General features: G+C 36.2%; 3 protein-coding genes across 3 annotated transcripts; 2 read left to right on the top strand and 1 right to left on the bottom strand.

Moving 5' to 3' along the window:
- Positions 1 to 3,255: 3,255 nt before the first annotated feature.
- Positions 3,256 to 5,049, bottom strand: LOC141821077 (auxin-induced protein 5NG4-like). Its single transcript, XM_074708443.1, has 6 exons — positions 4,830 to 5,049; positions 4,691 to 4,753; positions 4,261 to 4,600; positions 4,021 to 4,179; positions 3,637 to 3,788; positions 3,256 to 3,542 (listed from the first exon to the last, which is right to left on the bottom strand). Exons 1-6 carry the CDS (start codon positions 5,015 to 5,017, stop codon positions 3,377 to 3,379), a joined length of 1,068 nt encoding a protein of 355 aa, XP_074564544.1. The 5' UTR covers positions 5,018 to 5,049; the 3' UTR covers positions 3,256 to 3,376.
- Positions 5,050 to 8,713: 3,664 nt separating this feature from the next.
- LOC141821078 (E3 ubiquitin-protein ligase RHA2A-like) lies at positions 8,714 to 9,323 on the top strand. Its single transcript, XM_074708444.1, has one exon. The coding sequence runs from the start codon at positions 8,714 to 8,716 to the stop codon at positions 9,191 to 9,193; it is 480 nt and encodes a 159-aa protein (XP_074564545.1). The 3' UTR covers positions 9,194 to 9,323.
- A 2,003-nt stretch (positions 9,324 to 11,326) lies between these two features.
- On the top strand, positions 11,327 to 17,565 carry LOC141821580 (calpain-type cysteine protease ADL1-like). Its single transcript, XM_074708963.1, has 11 exons — positions 11,327 to 11,538; positions 11,799 to 11,982; positions 13,288 to 13,542; positions 14,543 to 14,724; positions 14,915 to 15,050; positions 15,167 to 15,297; positions 15,395 to 15,509; positions 15,588 to 16,620; positions 16,727 to 16,837; positions 17,376 to 17,434; positions 17,532 to 17,565. The coding sequence occupies exons 2-11, from the start codon at positions 11,855 to 11,857 to the stop codon at positions 17,563 to 17,565; spliced, it is 2,184 nt and encodes a 727-aa protein (XP_074565064.1). The 5' UTR covers positions 11,327 to 11,538; positions 11,799 to 11,854.
- The last annotated feature ends 130 nt before the right edge of the window (positions 17,566 to 17,695 follow it).

Genomic DNA, 17,695 nt, shown 5'->3' with positions numbered 1-17,695 from the left:
CGCCTCGGTTCCTACGGCATTGGTTTCCATATTTGTCCTCTAACGAGGGTATATTCGGTAATCCGGTGGCATCGATTTAAATGACATGTATTATTTAATTGGTGAAAATTAATATATATATATATATATATATTTATTTATTTACTATTAACAAAAATAAAATATTAAACATGCTTCATAGATTTATTTATTCCCCCCAAAATTATGAAAAATAAATCATTTAATAAGTTTTCAAACTGAAATCTTATTCAATTAGTTGTTTAATTATACTTGATTAGTGATGCATATAGTGTTAGGTGTGGAAGTAAGAGGGTTGGTGTGGTGCACTTTGCACCAAACCACCAACCCATTTTTTTTATATATTCAATTGTGCTAGTTTTTGCCCTATATTTATTATTTTTATTAAATTTAAAAATATAGATGAAAAATTGGAAATAATGATGTTATGGGTCGGTATGTCAGGGTCTATAAGGTCAAGATTTAATTCGATACGACGATACATCGGGGAAGAAGACATGATTCCAGGGTTGACTGGTTTGGCAACCTCGACTCAGTATTCCTCTCAACTCTGGCTCATGAGTCTGACTCTGAAGGCAGCTCAGGTCAAGATCAAATACTCGATTCGGTATTCGCCTTCAAATCGAGATCTCACACCCAACCCCTCTCTCAAAGTTTAACTTTGACTTGGCATTCTACTTCGAATTCAACTCCAGACTATTCCACCGAGACTCCTCTCAGTCATATCCCATCTCAGTATTAGTCGACCTTAGCTCGGGCTCCCTCTACTCGACCATGCTCCACGTCCCCTAGTCCCATACATCATGTTCAACCAACTCCGCTCTGATCATTTTCTCATTGAGTTGGACATACCACCGACAGAAGGACACGGACAATCACGTGATATAATGGGTAACTTATCCCCTTATTAATGCAGCAGGATGGCACAGTCTGATGTCGTATCAATATGAACGATAAGATTTTTCGTTACGACGGTGATGTTGGGATGGTTTCCTTATCTATATGGGACATCTTCTCTGACAAAATATTCACTCAGGGAATATTCTTCTTAATTGAGATAAGATAGATTTTCATTATTTTCTTACATGCATCTATATATCTTCTCTCCATCTCATGGGAAGAGGTACACATGTACTCATAGATTCACTTATGCTCCTTTTTCTTCCCCGATGAGCAATCTGACTTGAGCGTCAGACGGTTGAATCAGAGCATCCCTGGTCTTTGTTCTTACCCTGTTTCCTCTTGCCGTGCAAATCTTAGCGGTGCTTCATAATCCTCCAACATTTTCCTTCTCTATCCATGGGTACTGCCGTTTGCTTTCACCGTGGCCTGTGAGTGCCACCTTAATCGTTTGCTTTCAAGCCAGGTGGCCTGTGACTCATCTAGCAAACGATATAAACAGGAACAAATGATATGTTTGGATTGCTGAATCAATCAACAAGATTTTGTATTTTTATTTTTTTAAAAAAATTTTTTAGACATCGATATATTATACAACTGTGTAGTTTCATTGGGCCTAGATTGACAAGAGCTCAGATCTTATTGGGCTGGACGGCCTGCCAAGTGCAGCTACAGCCCAAGAAAGCATTTTAAGTATGGAGTAGAAATTCAGTAGGATAGTGAATATTTAATTGTATCCTAATAAAATGTTGATATATATATTTTATTTTATTGTCGAAATGTATTTTGAAGCAATTAATAAACAGTTTTAGTTAGGTAATTATATATTTTAACATGTGAAATATTTGATTATAACTGCTAAGATAGATGTTTTCTAAAATAAATTAAATCTTAGGGAGCATTTCACAAAAAAGAAAGGTATTAAAAATGTCGAGGTGCATTTTGAAAATCACTTTATCATTAATTTTGATAAAGATTATCAGAGACATCCAAATGTTCTTTCCGTAGTACTCCGACAAGCGATCGCTGCTTGCTCTCCACGCTGATGCTGACCGACGCTGTGTGAATCCAAGCTGTCGCCGTCCACCGTCGCCGCTGCCCATGCGCATGGCCGTGGCCTTAATGATGTGTGCTGGGCGCAGGGGTGAGTTTGGACAGACATCGTGGGGTTTTGCGAGGGACGGATCACGGGATTCGGGTCGGCTGCGGACAGATCTCCATCCAGACAACTGCGCGGTGGCTCCACCTCACAGCCATGCGCACGCTCGGATTGAGGCAGCAGCTGGAGTGGAGCCCTCGCGATGGCGATGGTGGTGGGGAAGATGAAGGTGGTGGTGGCGGAGAAGGAAGCTTCGAGTGAGGTATGAGGTTGGATGTGGTTGTTTATGGTGTTCATTCTTGCCGTAAAGTAGATTAGTAATTAATTCCGGTTGAATTGCATCGATATTGGTCGCACATAAGGTGTTCGATGCAATGCCGAAGGCTAAGATTTTTGTTATTGACTTTACTACTGTGAAAAGATGGCTATGAGAGCCCCTCAAGCACTCACATTTGAGTGAATAGTTGGTTGGCACTCTCTTCTATTGAAGTTGTTTTGCAGCGGCCTTTTTTGAAGCATCCATCTTGTTGGAGCCTTTTGATAGCATTTTTTTTTTATCATCAGGCATAGTAGGCTTACCTTTGGTTCTGTATGTTAATATTGAGTGCACTTAAATGTGTTCAGTGTAGTGCTTCTGTGCCGAAATTTTTAAATTTCAAGTTTAGTTAATGTATGTATGTCTTCTCCTTTTATACTTAATTTTTTTCCTTGCTAAAGTTTGACAGAAATATAGGTTTTCTTTCTACCAATTAAAAGGCTTTGCAAATTTGACTGCTATACTGTTGTTCTCCTTCCAAAACAGGGAGTGCACCATTCTAATTGCTTCACAGTTTGTTGCAAGTCTTGACTTGATTAAAAACAAGATAAGGTCTCCAGGACTTGTAGTTCTCATATTAAATGTGAAAGCTCTGGATTGCATCACTTGTCACTCAACACTATCAATGAAGTCTACACCACATCCAACAACAGTTGTGTTTTCAAAATCCAAGAAATGGGATGTCTGACTTGGTTATGACATTATTTCCTAGTTTGGTTATTTCTTGTCAATTTCTCAAGTATTTCATCTAGAACTTGCCCCAAATTTCAGATGCTTCTTGGTTTTCAATAGCTGAAAATCATGCATAGTAGATTCTGTCCTTGTAAATTTGGAAGCATCTCATGATTGCATTTAAGGTTTTGTTTCTCCTTTGCTTTAAGCATTCAGAGGTTTCTTCATCAATTAACACACCTACATTTTTTTTTAACAATTGTACATGATTCTCACAAATCACAATCACACTGTCATGTACAAGATGGACAAGACATTGATTATGAAGAGCTTGTTAATTAATTAAGCTAATTAAACAGCACTTTGGAATCTCATGGGATGTCAGGAACTGCACAAATTTCTTTATGTGAATTCTCTTGGTCAAGGAGATGCCTTGTTAGATCCTTTTTCAATACAACTTGTGTTGCCTTCTTCTCCTCACTCTTTCCCCAGAGAACAAAGTAGAGTCCAACAACAATAAAACTGGATCCAATTATCCTATTGAAAATAAAGAAAAAATGAGTTCTTCAAATTAATTATCGATATTTTAGGGGGGGAAATAACATAAATGGAGTTGAAATGTTTGCCTTACCCTCCTGAGTACAACTCATCACCAAGTATAACAGCTGCCATAATGGCCACCACCACAGTCTGCACTGGTTGGAAGACTGCTACAAATAGAGGACCTCCTCTATCAATGCACCAAATCTGGAGGGAGAAAGAGATCCCTGATGATACAAGACCCTGTAAAAATAATAACAATTATAAGCTCCAGATTTAAGAAATTTTATCTTCTATGACAACTTTTTGAAACATGGCAATGGTCCTTTGTGATGATTTTTACAACAAGTGAATCTGCGACGACCTCTCATTGTCGCAGAAGCTCTTCTGTGACAATTGGGGTCGTCGCTGAAGCCATGTTTTTCTTTCCTTTCTTTTTACAAGTGATCATGAGATGGATGAATGGTAAATTTACAGCGTAGAGGATGGTGAAAAGCTCCCCTCCTGAGTGGACTTTCCACCTTTCTATGTCCTTCTCTGCAAAGGCTGCTATAATGAGGAACTGGATTAGACCAAAGAAGCAGGTAATTGTGGTGACTGAGAGCCTTGCAGGGTACTTCTTGAGCACTGGAACCTGTGTATAATTTGAGGTAGATTTTACTCCATGATGAATTATGATTCTTAATACAAATCATTCAGTGAGTCAGATAATCACCTGAAGCACCATCCAACCAGACCATGCTATGCAATTGCCAAGGATGTAGACACAACCAAGGGTCCAGTTCAGGATTGTGTTGGAAGAGGCAAAGAGCAAAAACTTGCCATTCAGCAAGGCAGGGCCCTTGTAGAGGGTAATAATGGTGGCACCTCCAATGCTGGCTACTGTTCCTATCACCTTTGCCACACCATATCTGCTGTTGATATTGATCTGTTCAAGCCTTAGTGCTGCTGCCATGACAAATGTTATGGCTGGAACCGAGTTCTGAATTGCAGAAGCATAGGTTGGAGATAGGTAGTACAAACCCAACAGGTAAAATCCTTGGTTAGCAGTTATCCTGAAAAGGAAAAGTTATAGGGTATATAACATAAAATTTGTTTGCAATTATTGCACCAAATTAAAACTAGTGAAATACATAAATCCTTACCCACATAATGCTAGAAGAAAAAGTTGAAAGAGGAAGGATATGGTAAGGGGTGGTCTATCTTTTCTGAAACAGAGATAAAAAAAATTAAGAAGAAGAAGAAGAGTTACATCAGGCTAGTGAATGTATTGTTGTATCTTACTTCTCTAGAAAATATGCAAAGGGAGCCAACAGAACCAAAGCAATGATGTTCCTATAAACTGGGAACACTATTTGGCTGATACCCAAGTTGAGTGCAGTCCTGGAAACTATGTGAAACCCTGCATAGCAGAATTGGAGTGCAAGCACAGCTACAAGAAGCTTCACTTTCTCAGAGATCTGTGAACCCATCTCCTTGTCACTGAGGCTGGTGCTTGCATTGCATCAAGAGCGGATGAGGCTTTATATAGAGTTTTTTGCTTATCTGGTGGCTGATGAGCATCAAGAGAACTAAAATTAGTATTGATTGAGGGCAGTGTTGTGTCAGTAATAATTTTGGTGGGCTATCTGTGTCTTCTTTTGAATTGACACAAGGAAGAACTCTCTCCTTCATAATTTTTCCTGGTCAATGAGTAGTCTTATTTTCAATACTTTTAATAGGATGTTGGTTTGTATAACATGGTTCCTGAAATTGGTTGAGGAGACAGGAAGAAGTTAAAGCATGTTAGCCAGGCTGCTAAAATCATAGAATGAGTGTGGAAAAGGGCATTGTCATTTCCTTATTTACTAGATCGTACTACCTCCACCAAATTTGTACTCCATTATCCCTGGTTAGCATGCTTTGTTTACGTTGGAAACTATAAAATTTATCCAACCTCAAGTATGGTGAGTAATTTATTCTTTGTTCCAAGTATGTTTTGCTGAAGGTATTAAACCTGTTATGCGAATGCTATGTCTACATTTAAATTTGTTTTTAAATATATTATTTGGTCTACCTTTTATATGCGGTCATGTGGATATAGGTAAATTATTCTCGAATCATATAAAACTTGTGTCTACTTTTATATTTCTTCTGCATTTATGAAGGAAAAAAATTTCAAGTTCTTATTATTGTTAATGATACTGTTTTTTCCCCTGCTCTTTTGTATTCTCACATCTCACGGCACCTGCAAAATGATTGGCTCCTAACAATATTGTAGTTACCCCTAATATTACTCGTGTAGTAGAAAATATAGCTTTCATCTGCAAAATATAATGATAGATGAAATATATAGTCATGTTAGTGTTGTTCTAAAGTGAAAACTAGTCTTACAGATATGGAGGAGCATTAACTAAAAAACATATCAATTATCAAACTAATGATAGAGTGTGGTTGGTCTGCAAGGGAAGAGTAAAGAAATCAAATATCATGTGGAGCTTTCAATAGATGCAGTTAAACAAAACGAATCACATTGAGAACTCAAGATCTGGTACTTTTGCCTGCAATCAACCTCCTTTTTTAAGTCAAAAAGGGACCAGCACATGCTTGATTAGGTTTACATTCTTCCCCCTCCTTCCTGATTTGTACTTTGAAAAAAAACAGATGATTAGTGATAATAATCCTTCCAAGGAAGAATCTCTCTATGTTATTTCTTATGCTTTTTTTTTCTTCTTGACATTTATTATATTTCATATTTCTTGTTCTGGGCCAACTGTGAGCAACTGCTTTACTGTCTAGAGTCTGTGGAGATACTTCCATTCAACAGAAAGTTTTTTGAAGAATTGAACCAAGCAACTAAACAAGACTACTGATGGATTGCTCACCAGGGAAGTACAAAAGCTATTCAACCACCCCTTACCGGATCATTATCCTAGACAAAAAAGAGAGCTCTAGTTACTGAAACAAGGGCTTTTCAAAGCATGGGCAAACTGTAAGATCCATATCTGTTCTTCTGGTTGCAGTCATTTTTCTCATTGATGACAAATGTGATTTGCACAATCAAATAATAACACTACTGATCAACTCAAGGATATGTCTTCAGTAGGATGACCATGAAATCTGTGCTTACATTGCATGTCTAGTTGTGCCCGGAAACACAAACAAGATGAGCAGTAGGTGGCAGGGTGATGAGTCCTTCAAAGCAGCAGAGGCTTACTGCATGGCCAGCCTCTGCAACATGCTCCATGAGTGGAAGGATGGTGGAAGAGCCCCACTTGGTTCATGTGGTTAGTAGGTCTGCAAGAGTAAGTTGAGGGTAAGCAGTTTTTTTAAACACTCTGTTGCACAAGTGGTTTTTTTCCTCCCTATGTGGTTTTCATTCATATAAGTTTGTTCACAATTATTAGGAGCTTGTTAGCTTTAGACCTTGTTGTTCTTCTCCTGTTGAACCAGCTGAAAAACTCTTTCATCATACATAAATCTAGCACAATCATGTTCAAATGTAGCACTCTAGCTTGACAAATCATGTTAAAATCCCATTACATTCAGTCGGTTCGCTATTAACGAGCTAATCTAATGCGACATTCATACGACATTTTTTCCCCAATTTAACTAATTGTACACTCTTATGCTAATGTGGAAGTAGTATTAGTCTCATGACATCTCAGAGTAAGGTATAACAATCATAGATTTATTGCTCTTGAGGCAGGCTATGGTAAAAGATGGGACGAACTTCCTAGACAACGAAGGTTTAAATCAAATTCCACTCATGATATATTACATTTGATGAATTTAAAAAACTTATGACTTGCCTAATCTACTAGGACGGCTAACTTATCTAGTCTCCTCGTGTCACTTGACCCATTTCGTCCATTTGGCTCGTGGACCTTGCTAGCCTAATTAGCTCAGTCCGGCCGGCCTAGTTTGCTAGTTGACTCGGCTGGTCAAACCCGCATAATTTACTTCATGGGTTAGAAATCCATTAAGATTTCAGAGTTATTTACAACATTCTCTATTATTCATCACATTAATTGTAAAATAATTCTTCTTATTAAATGTTTAACAAAAGAAAAAATCACACTTGGAAGGGTCCCAAGATCTTGGTGGATCATCATAACATATATAATACCAACTTGCGCATTTAAATAATTAATTAATTAATCGATTAAATAATTAATTATTTCACAAGCCATGTGGAGATTATATAAATCACACATTATTAATTTTTATAATCCCATTTGCTCATTGAGCTTATCAATTTGAAATTATTCAATCTTTGACTTTGACTATTGCTATTACTGATTTCCTCCTCCAAAGTTTACTTATTTGCTTTTCCAAGTATTATCTTTAGGTAGGTTTTTTTTATTATTTTATTTTTTAATAGAGAATGATATTTTAAGAAATAAGTGTGCCTTTGGGTAAATTGTAATTTTAATGATCTTAAATATAATTACAAAATACGTCACATCAAAATTTTAAAAAAATAATAATATGAAAATTATAATTTTAATAAAATTATATTTCACATCATCATTCTGTCAAATAGCTTGACTGCATTACTGGATATGAAGCGGCCACAGTTTTAAAGTGAAAGGGACAAAAATATAATTTGCCTATTCAGGAGATCAATTTTCACAGGCGGTCCATGTACTTAGATTTAATTGCATTATGCCCCAAGGATGAATCTAACTTAATGGTTAAGGAAGGATCTGTATGCGATTAGTTGCAAATTAGATGGTGGTGGTGCATTTTGCTTTTATTACTTATCTTTTTCTTTTTTTATTTGTTTTTTTGTTGTGGTTGAAAAATCATTGTTTCTCCCTTAAGTCACCAGTGATGCAAGCAAGAAATTGACAAGCAAAAAAGCCACAAAATTTGTTTTTTTATGTGTGCACAAATAATAATAATAATTATAATTAATGTGGACAGGAAATAATTTGGCTTTTTTTAGTGCCTTGAATAAAGCCAGAGTTATCTTTGTCATTGCAATTTGCAATAAATTTGTTTTCCAATGAGCTATAATTTTCTACTAAAGTCACATCACAATTTTAAAAAAAAAATTTAAAAATAATCAAAATGTTTCCTAAAATTTAATAACTTTTTAAAATATTTTTTAAAAATTATGCCAATTGATTTTATTATATATATATATATATAAATTGTTACTTCACCAGTACAATGGAATAGCAATGGGTCTCTCGAACCGTCTCCACGATGTCCCCGGCGACTCCCTCCCGCTCCTCCTCCTGGCCGCGGCCGCGTCGTCCATCGCCTACCTCCGCGCGCTCCTCCTCCGCCTCCTCCCCCTCTCTCACTCCGCTGACCCAGACGGCTCCGCCGACCGCGACGGCTCCCTCGGATCCGGCCTCGCGGGCCTCGCCCTCCTCGCCGACCACCTCGCCGCCGACCGAACCTTCCCCTTCCTCCTCCCCCGCGGCGAGGACCTCCGCCCGGAGTGCTCCGTCTGCCTCTGCCGCCTCGCCGACGGCGACCGCGTCCGCCGCCTCCCCTGCCGCCACGTCTTCCACCGCGACTGCCTCGACGGCTGGTTGCTCCAGCTCAACCTCTCCTGCCCTCTCTGCCGCTACCGTCTCGTCGCGCCGGAGCTCCGCGCCGCCGCAGATCGGCGGATCGGGGCCGAGCTCGTCGCCTGCCTCTCCCAATCGTGATCCTCCGATCTGGATCCGTTCGGATGACGTCACGATATTTTCTTGATTCGTCTTTTTATTTTCTTTTTCCTCCTCCAATTTTTTTAAGGCCTCGCCTTTTTTTCTTTTTTCTTTTTCCTTTTTCTTTTGTTTCTCTACTGTCCTTTTTGTGTGGTGATGCACTCTTAAGCTCTTTTTTTATGGAAGACGTTTTTAATTTGGGACAATTCATGAAATCTTCCGTAGTAATTTGTTTTTACTAAAATTCAGAAACTATTTTCTATAATAATTTTTCTAAAATATATATTTTTTACATAAATAAACTATTTTGCTTACCTTGAGAGTTCATTTCAACATGCGATATTATCTAATGGTGTGAGCATGCTTAATTGAACTTGGATTCCTTTTTTTCTTCTTTTAATCATTTTCTCCTCCTTAGTAACTTTTAACATAAGAATTCTCATATTTTTAGAGTGTTTTAGAAAGGAAAACATATCTTAATCAATGAAGTGGATTTTAAATAATTTTTTATCTAACTTGGATTTTTAATTACTATATAGATTTCATATGAGATAATATTTGGGCAAAATTCTAAAAGGCTATTTTTTATTTTCAAATTAGGGTGATCTGATTTTGATTTTTTATTAAAAGAGTACTTCATCTTACTATTTTATTATGTATATTTATTCAAATATTATTTAATATTATTTTATATTTAACATGATTATTTTTTATTTAAATCTTTCATTTAAATTTTGAATCAATCTGATGAATTATAATAATTATTATTGTTGTATATATATTGTAGTAATTATAATTTTATAATTGTTACAGGGTGAATATTAGATGAATATATATAATAATTATGAAATCATAAATACTGGGTTTCTAATTTAGAAATTAAAATTTTAAATTTATATGAAATATTAGAATAATGAAGGGTATTTATGTAATTATACATTCTTAAATAGTGAAGTATAGTGCTTTTTTGATAAAAAATAATAATAATAAAATGTCCTTTCAATCATTTAAAATTTAAAGGAGCGTTGCCCATAATATTTAAAGGGGATGATTTTTAAAATATAATCAAATGCTTCGATGGAATCGTATTATATTTGATGTTGTTCGTTTTGATGCAGATCATATTTTCAGAAAAATATATGTGCTAATTAAGGTCAAATATGATAAATATATATATAAAGAGATTGATTTATTGCATTACTTATGTGCTTTATATCTATCATTATTTAGCTTTTGAAATTTCGATATAAAATATTGTTAAGCCATGGCAACTAATATTAACAGGCACATAGATTAGCCATTTAAAGTGTCTAAACTATAAATATGATAATTATTTTATATTAAAAAATCACAACGCAATAACACTAAAATGCGAACAAACTAAATGAAAAAACAATATAAATAGTAAAATACATATTCAAAATTGAAATATTTGAAGTTTACTTTTTTTTTTTGCTATAACACGACCTATAAAGCGTGGAAAGAAAATGAATCAAGTTTAATCAAATCATTTTTCATATTTTTGATAAAAGTTTAATTTATATTTGGTCTAAGTTTCTAGCATATGCATAGGTTTTTTTATTTGATAATTTAAGTATTTGAAATTAGACAATCTTTCCTAATTCAAAATATCCATCGTATTTGAAATTTAAATCTCGATCATTTTATTACCACTATATAATATTGATAGGAAAAAACATATGTATTATTATTTTTTTAATAATTTAAGTATCTTAATTTTTTCAGACTAATCTCGAAGATAGATTATTTTTTTTCTAATTTAACTATTTTTCGAGTAAATTTAAAATATAATTTATACATATTTAAAAATTAAATTTTAAAATATTCATCTATTTAAATTCAAATTTCGATAAATTTTTTTATTTTGAGAAACATATCAACTAAAAATATATTTTTTAATTACTCCTGATATTGGATTATACGCGGGGTCCACTGCGGAATACGAATAGGATTTTGGCACGTCACCCAGATTGATTTCATGGGTGATGCTGCCGCGCTTCAGTCTCTGAGCAGCAGCACAAGCGAATTGACAAACGTCACCTCGTCTTCTTACTCGGGCGACCGACCTCCGCCCTGTCGCTCTCCTCTCTCACACACACGCGCACGCGCGTCGTCAGCTCGATTTCGAGGGTTTTCTCGAGCGGAGGCAAAAATCTGTCGCATCTCGCCGGCCTCCTCGCTCGGATTCGGACTCCGGCGCCTCCGTCGAGCGAAAATCTCGCTCTCGCTTGCAAGAGCCAAAGGTACCTCTCCCCTCGTTTCCGCGTCGCATCTTTGCCCGCCAAATTCCGCTGCCTCATTTAGGGTTCCGTTTGCAGATCAAGGTTCGTCTCGTTGTTCTATGTCCCGAGAATTTGATGTAGGATCCTTTTTACTCGGTCGGCTTCCGCGTGTCCTTTGTTTCTCTGCAGTTTTTTTTATTCCTTTTGAATTTTGTATTTTCGGACATTCGCGGATCGTGAGAAGGATTGGAATGGGGAGAAGGTGGCATTTGTGCCTTTTGTGTTGCTCGGTCGGATTAGTGTTTTTCTTGCATTTAAGTGGGTCGGTGCGGAAATTAACCTGTTAGTTTCTTTTGCTGTAGGCATCTACTCCTGTTTCCATGGTGTGACTGGAAACTGGGTGGTGGGAGAAGAAGGCATGGAGGGAGATGAGGAGCATCAGGTTGCGCTGGCATGTGCCATCTGCGGTGCTCTCTTCTGTGTCTTAAGTCCTCTCAGTTTCTGGATTCTCTGGTCTGTAAATTGGAGGCCGTGGAGGATATACAGGTTTTCTATTAACTTTTCACGTGGTGCTTACGTGTCAGGCTAGCTTGCGGAGTGATGCATAACTAGGATAGTTATTATGTTTGTGCTATCATCATAATGCTTCATAGAGTCAGCCGGTTGGTTCAACTCGCACCATAATCCAATGTCCTGTTTTTAATTGGTTAATGAATGATTATGATGTGCCTAGCACATTTTCTAGTCATTTAACCATCCGTTTTATAATATTTTTTGGTATAATCTTGCCGTAGTTAGTTGTCATTCAATGTTTTGTTTCTCTATTTATGATTTTAATGATGGATCTGAACATTACATTTTTTAGCTTGGGTGCGACAAAGACAATTTATGGAGCATAGGAATGGCAATGCATTTCTGTTATACTCTAGAAAGCTTCTTATCTTTTTGCTTACTTGAAAAAAAGAAATTTCTAAAATTAGATTAATGTGATGCCTTGTACGCATTAGGTGTCACTCTGAATCCTTTTAAATTTAGACTATTTCCCTTGTACATGGCAAGCATAATTGTTCAATCATTTTAATTTGTGTATCTATAATAATTTAAATTTGTTGTTGGTCCAGCTTATTTTCATTCACCCTGGTAGGCATTTTAAAATGAACACGGGCTACTTACCATTCACTATTGCTCTTCACCATAATCTTTTTGTTTGTGATTAGAATTCAAATTGTAGTTACAGATTAGTGTGTCAAGCAAAGAGCTGATTTTGCCAACTATGCTGCAGTATTTTCTAAGCTCATACTTCTTGTCTCCAGGATAGGATATCTGTAAGCCTTAACTCTTTGTGAAGTATGGATAGATATGGTGAATTATTTATGTAGGCTGGCCATCTTGTTTTGGGTATTTGTAGATGAGATTTCCTAAGGCAAGAGAAACTGCCTGTAAGCCTAGTTTGGAGATGTGGTTTTCTGGCCTGGCAAGTCAATTATGGGCCACCAAACCTTGAGAAACAATAAGTTTTTGGGATGAATATGCATTGCTAGCATATGACTGCTAACTTTTTTTTCTTTTCAAATCTGTTGTTTGCTTTATTTTTTTAATCTCCGTCAATGATTAGTTTTTTTTCCTTGTTGACTAGTTTACTTAATATTGCTCAAATTAAACATATGTGGCTTCTGTAATAATTTTCTTGGAAAATTTCTTTGATGTTAATGTGTTTACCATAATCTTTGTTTTATCATGGTTTTCTTGCTTCATGACATGTAGTTTCTTACACTGCTGCATTATCCTGCTTTATTGTAATATTCATTGCTTATGTTGAATAATTTTCTCCCTCTGAACTATAATTGTTAGTTGGATATATGCAAGAAAATGGCCTGATATTATACAAGGACATCAACAAAGCGTGATTTCTCGCCTTCTATCACTAATTGCATGGGCTATTGTTCTTTCTCCTATTGTTCTACTAATAACATGGGGAGGCATAATTATTGGACTTCTGAGACGCAATATAATTGGTTTGGCTGTAATAATGGCTGGCATGGCTCTTTTATTGGCATTCTATTCTATAATGCTTTGGTGGCGGACACAATCACAAAGTTTAAGTATGTATTCTTTGGTGTTAGCATATTATGATTTGTTATTCTCCAGCACCCATATATGCTAACTTTATCACAAACATTGCTTGAATATGTGAAATTCGTATTTTGATATTTCTCATTGGATTGATGATTTCTTAGATTGGATGCCCTTATATAGCTTACATAGAGCTCAATTATATCTTGCCTGCTTTATGTTGTTTTCTTTTCCTTTTAGTTCATATGATTATTCATATATTTTTTACTACTTGTGTTTGAATTAGTTTAATTTTTTAATTCATCTACTTGTTTGTTTTTTTACTAATCAATATAGACACTTACGAATTGATGATAATCATTTCATATATATCATACATGTACTGTAGTAGAGAGAATGATGGATGCACGAAAAAATATTAATATCTGAGAAAATTATTTATAGCTTCAGTAGATTGTAAAATAAGAGAAAATAGATTGAGATAGGATGGATATGTTCAAAGACAAATTCTATAGTTAGAAGAGTTGGATGAATTAGATTGGAAGATATAAAGCGTAGAGAGACAAAGGAAAACGTTAATAGTGCAATGAATTATGATATAATTCATTCAGATGTTACTAATGATATAACATTACATAGAGCTCGATAAAAGTATAAGATTCACGTAGCCGGTCCCAAATAGTTGGGACAAACATAACTTGAGGAGGATGACGAGGAGAAGCTGTGGATAAAATGTTCATCTTATTTTAGATTAAACTCCTCATCTAGTTAATCAATTATCTGCTATATGTTGCCTAAACTAATATTGATGTTCAATGTGGCATTAATGAGTTTACTTGATTGAAAAGGGATGGATGCACTTGTCTATATGGGGGTTCCAGTGTGAATGGTGACCAATGTCTAACATTGGTGTAACTTGGGATTTCAGGTCCCATATATGTTAACGATTTTAAGATAACCTCATTTCACTCAATAAATGATGATTGATATATTGTCTCTATTTGGTTCACCAGCCCTGAATTCTTCCTTGCAGGGGAGCTGCTTATCTTCTTAGTCTGGCTGTCGCATTACTTAGTGCCTATGAGCTCTGTGCTGTCTATGTTACTGCTGGTGTGAGTGCCTCTGAGCAATATTCACCATCTGGCTTCTTCTTTGGTGTTTCTGTAATTGCACTAGCAATCAATATCCTCTTTATTTGCAGAATTGTCTTTAATGGTAACGCTTGCTGTTTCCTTCTCGTTTAGTCTCTCATAGTTATGCTTTCTTCCTTCTCATATGGATGAGTAATATAAACTTGGAAACTATAGAATTGCCATTTTTCAATATTCATCTAGCTTCTTTATGTGCTGTCAGCTTGTTTTCATAATTGATCTTATGCATTCTAACAATTACTTATTCTGTTAAGGAAATGGGTTGGATGTTGATGAATATGTACAGAGATCATACAAATTTGCATATTCTGATTGTATTGAAGTTGGAGCTGTTGCTTGTTTAACTGAACCACCAGATCCAAATGAGTTGTACATGCGTAAATCTAGCAGGTAAGTTCATTTGTTAGCTTATATACGATGTCGATATTGCTATTTCTTCAATTCTGTTGGATATGAAGTTCATTGATTTCACGTTTTCATTCTTCCCAGTGAATGTTTTTGTGCAGGGCTTTACATTTAGGACTTCTGTATATTGGTTCATTGGTTGTTCTTGTAGTATACACTGTTTTGTATGGGTTGACAGCAAAGGAAGCTCGTTGGCTAGGGGCAGTAACTTCAGTTGCTGTTCTTGTTCTTGGTAAATGTTTGTCTTTGTCTTCATGGTTCTGTCCCCTTTGTTTGTTGTCTTACGGACACAATCATTGAGCTTCATTAATTATCTTTTTCTGTGGTAGATTGGAATATGGGTGTTTGCTTGTTTGCATTTGAGATAGTTAGAAGTCGCATACTAGCATTGACTGTTGCTGGAATATCCAGAATATTCCTTATCTGCTTCGGAGTGCATTACTGGTACCTTTGTTTCCTTGGTCTCTTTTCCTAATATACTGGGATTTATTCCATCCTTTTTATAAGCAATCCATCCTGCAGGTACCTGGGTCATTGCATAAGTTATGCTTTTGTAGCATCTGTCCTTTTGGGTGCAGCTGTTTCTCGTCGATTGTTTGTCTCCGACCCATTGTTTGAAAGGAGAGTTGCTTTAAGAAGTACTGTATTACGGCTTAGAGAAGGATTCCGACACAATGGACAAAATAGTTCCTCGAGTTCTTCTGAAGGTTGTGGATCAAGTATGAAACGTAGTAGTAGTAGTGTTGAAGCAGGTAATCAAGCTAGTTCTGTGGAGGATATTTGTGGAAATAACCATCTTTCTGTTAGTGGCTACAACAGGAAAAATATGCTTTTTGGTCGTTCTCGCAGTTGCCAAGAAGATGCTAATTGTGACAAGAATGTAGATAATGGGAGTGCAAGCTTAGGATTACGTAGCAATTCGTGCCGGTCTGTTGTACATGATTCTGAAGGGGTCAGAACTACTGATAGACATCTTGATCACAATAGTTCCCTTATTGCTTGTTCTAGCAGTGGTCTAGAAAGCCAAGGCTGTGGATCAAGTGGATCAGGTGCTCCATCCGGAAATCACTCTGGTTTGGATGTGAATATTGCACTACTTTTACAGGACAGGCTGAATGATCCAAGGGTTACGTCTATTTTGAAAAGAAAAATTGGGCTTTCAGACCATGAATTGGCTAGTCTTCTTCAAGATAAAGGTCTTGATCCAAATTTCACCTTCATGTTGAAGGAGAGAGGGCTTGATCCTAGGCTTCTATCCTTGTTGCAGAGAAGTAGTTTAGATGCAGGCAGAGAGCATCAAGATGCTACAGATGTTGCTGTCCCAGATTCTGGTAGACTGGACAGTACTGTCCCAAATCAAATATCCTTGTCTGAAGAACTTAGACAGAAGGGATTAGAAAAGTGGCTCAGGTTTTCTAGGTTCATGCTGCATCAAATAGCTGGTACTGCTGAACGTGCGTGGATCTTTCTTACTTTGGTTTTCATTGCAGAGACAGTGCTCGTGTCAGTTTTCCGACCCAAGCCTGTTAAAGTAATTAATGCTACACATGAACAGGTGATTTTGTATATGCCAAGCCTTGAATAGCAGCTTAAATGTGATTGTAAACTCTCCAGTTCCATACTTTCTTGTTTTAAAATTATTTGTTTTCTTTTATCTACAGTTTGAGTTTGGTTTCTCTGTTCTGCTTCTGTCACCAGCTGTCTGTTCAATCATGGCATTCCTGTGGTCTCTACATGCAGAAGGGATGGCCATGACATCTAGGCCTCGCAAGGTTTACTAGGAAAAAGTGTATTTTCCTTGATTCTACCAATAACTGCACATATTGTTTTGTATCAAATTTGTCTTTTACCCTTTTTGGGAGAATACGTCGTGTACCTTTTTTTCCATGTAGTTTATTTAGCAGATAGCAGTTAATGATCATATTCATATAACCGGATCAATATTTTGGGTCTGTGCTATTAGTATTACAAATAACAATATTCTTACATTGTGGACTGGAATATTTCTGAAGGCATCATATATTTTTCTCTCTTATTAGCTTTTCCCTACATCGATCTTGGTTCTTATGTTTTTTATAATTTTACTTTGTATTGCATGTTGTTTATTCATTCATTCTGTTGTTACTTTAATTTGTTAGTTGCAATTGATCCTTTATGGCTCTTCTGAATTTAATTTGCAAAAATTTATATTCTGTTTATTCATTCTATAAAATGTGCCTTTTGTTTTCCCTAATTATGAAGTTGGCATACATGTTAATCAAGCGTATTTTCTCTTTATTATCTTGCTGACATATCCTTTCCCTTCTTCAGTATGGTTTCATTGCATGGCTCTTGACTACGTGTGTAGGATTGCTTCTCTCTTTCCTAAGGTATCCAAGTTCATGTTTGCAATGCCTTCTTACATTTTTTGCCTTAATAATCCGATGTCCTCTGAATGTGATAGTCATTTGAAATATGAAATTATAGTTGGATGTTGGTTTCTAACAATTATCTGTGCTAGTCTTCTGTGGATTTCTAATTACTATTTGTTCAGTGGATAACACTTGGAAAGTAAATTTATGGTCAAGGTAGTGACGAGAAAAGGCTAGAATGCAACATTACTTGTGTAATAAAAGGATTATTCATATAGC

The sequence above is a fragment of the Curcuma longa genome, chromosome 2 (assembly GCF_044706935.1).
Source record: "Curcuma longa cultivar G26 ecotype Majalengka, Jawa Barat chromosome 2, ITB_CL_G26_1.1, whole genome shotgun sequence".
NCBI lineage: Eukaryota > Viridiplantae > Streptophyta > Magnoliopsida > Zingiberales > Zingiberaceae > Curcuma > Curcuma longa.
The sequence above is the reverse complement of the archived record's forward strand: the minus strand, read 5'-3'. Positions and strand labels throughout refer to the sequence as shown.

Excerpts from the sequence above, each read along its gene's own strand:
- LOC141821077 (XM_074708443.1), bottom strand. The coding sequence starts at position 5,017 with ATGGGTTCACAGATCTCTGAGAAAGTGAAGCTTCTTGTAGCTGTGCTT. Across the intron at positions 3,789-4,020 it reads TTTTCACCATCCTCTACGCT|GGTCTTGTATCATCAGGGAT; the intron begins GTAAATTTACCA and ends TTATTTTTACAG. Across the intron at positions 3,543-3,636 it reads GATGAGTTGTACTCAGGAGG|GATAATTGGATCCAGTTTTA; the intron begins GTAAGGCAAACA and ends TATTTTCAATAG.
- LOC141821078 (XM_074708444.1), top strand. The coding sequence starts at position 8,714 with ATGGGTCTCTCGAACCGTCTCCACGATGTCCCCGGCGACTCCCTCCCG.
- LOC141821580 (XM_074708963.1), top strand. The coding sequence starts at position 11,855 with ATGGAGGGAGATGAGGAGCATCAGGTTGCGCTGGCATGTGCCATCTGC. Across the intron at positions 15,298-15,394 it reads AGTTGCTGTTCTTGTTCTTG|ATTGGAATATGGGTGTTTGC; the intron begins GTAAATGTTTGT and ends TTTCTGTGGTAG. Across the intron at positions 17,435-17,531 it reads TTGCTTCTCTCTTTCCTAAG|TTGGATGTTGGTTTCTAACA; the intron begins GTATCCAAGTTC and ends ATGAAATTATAG.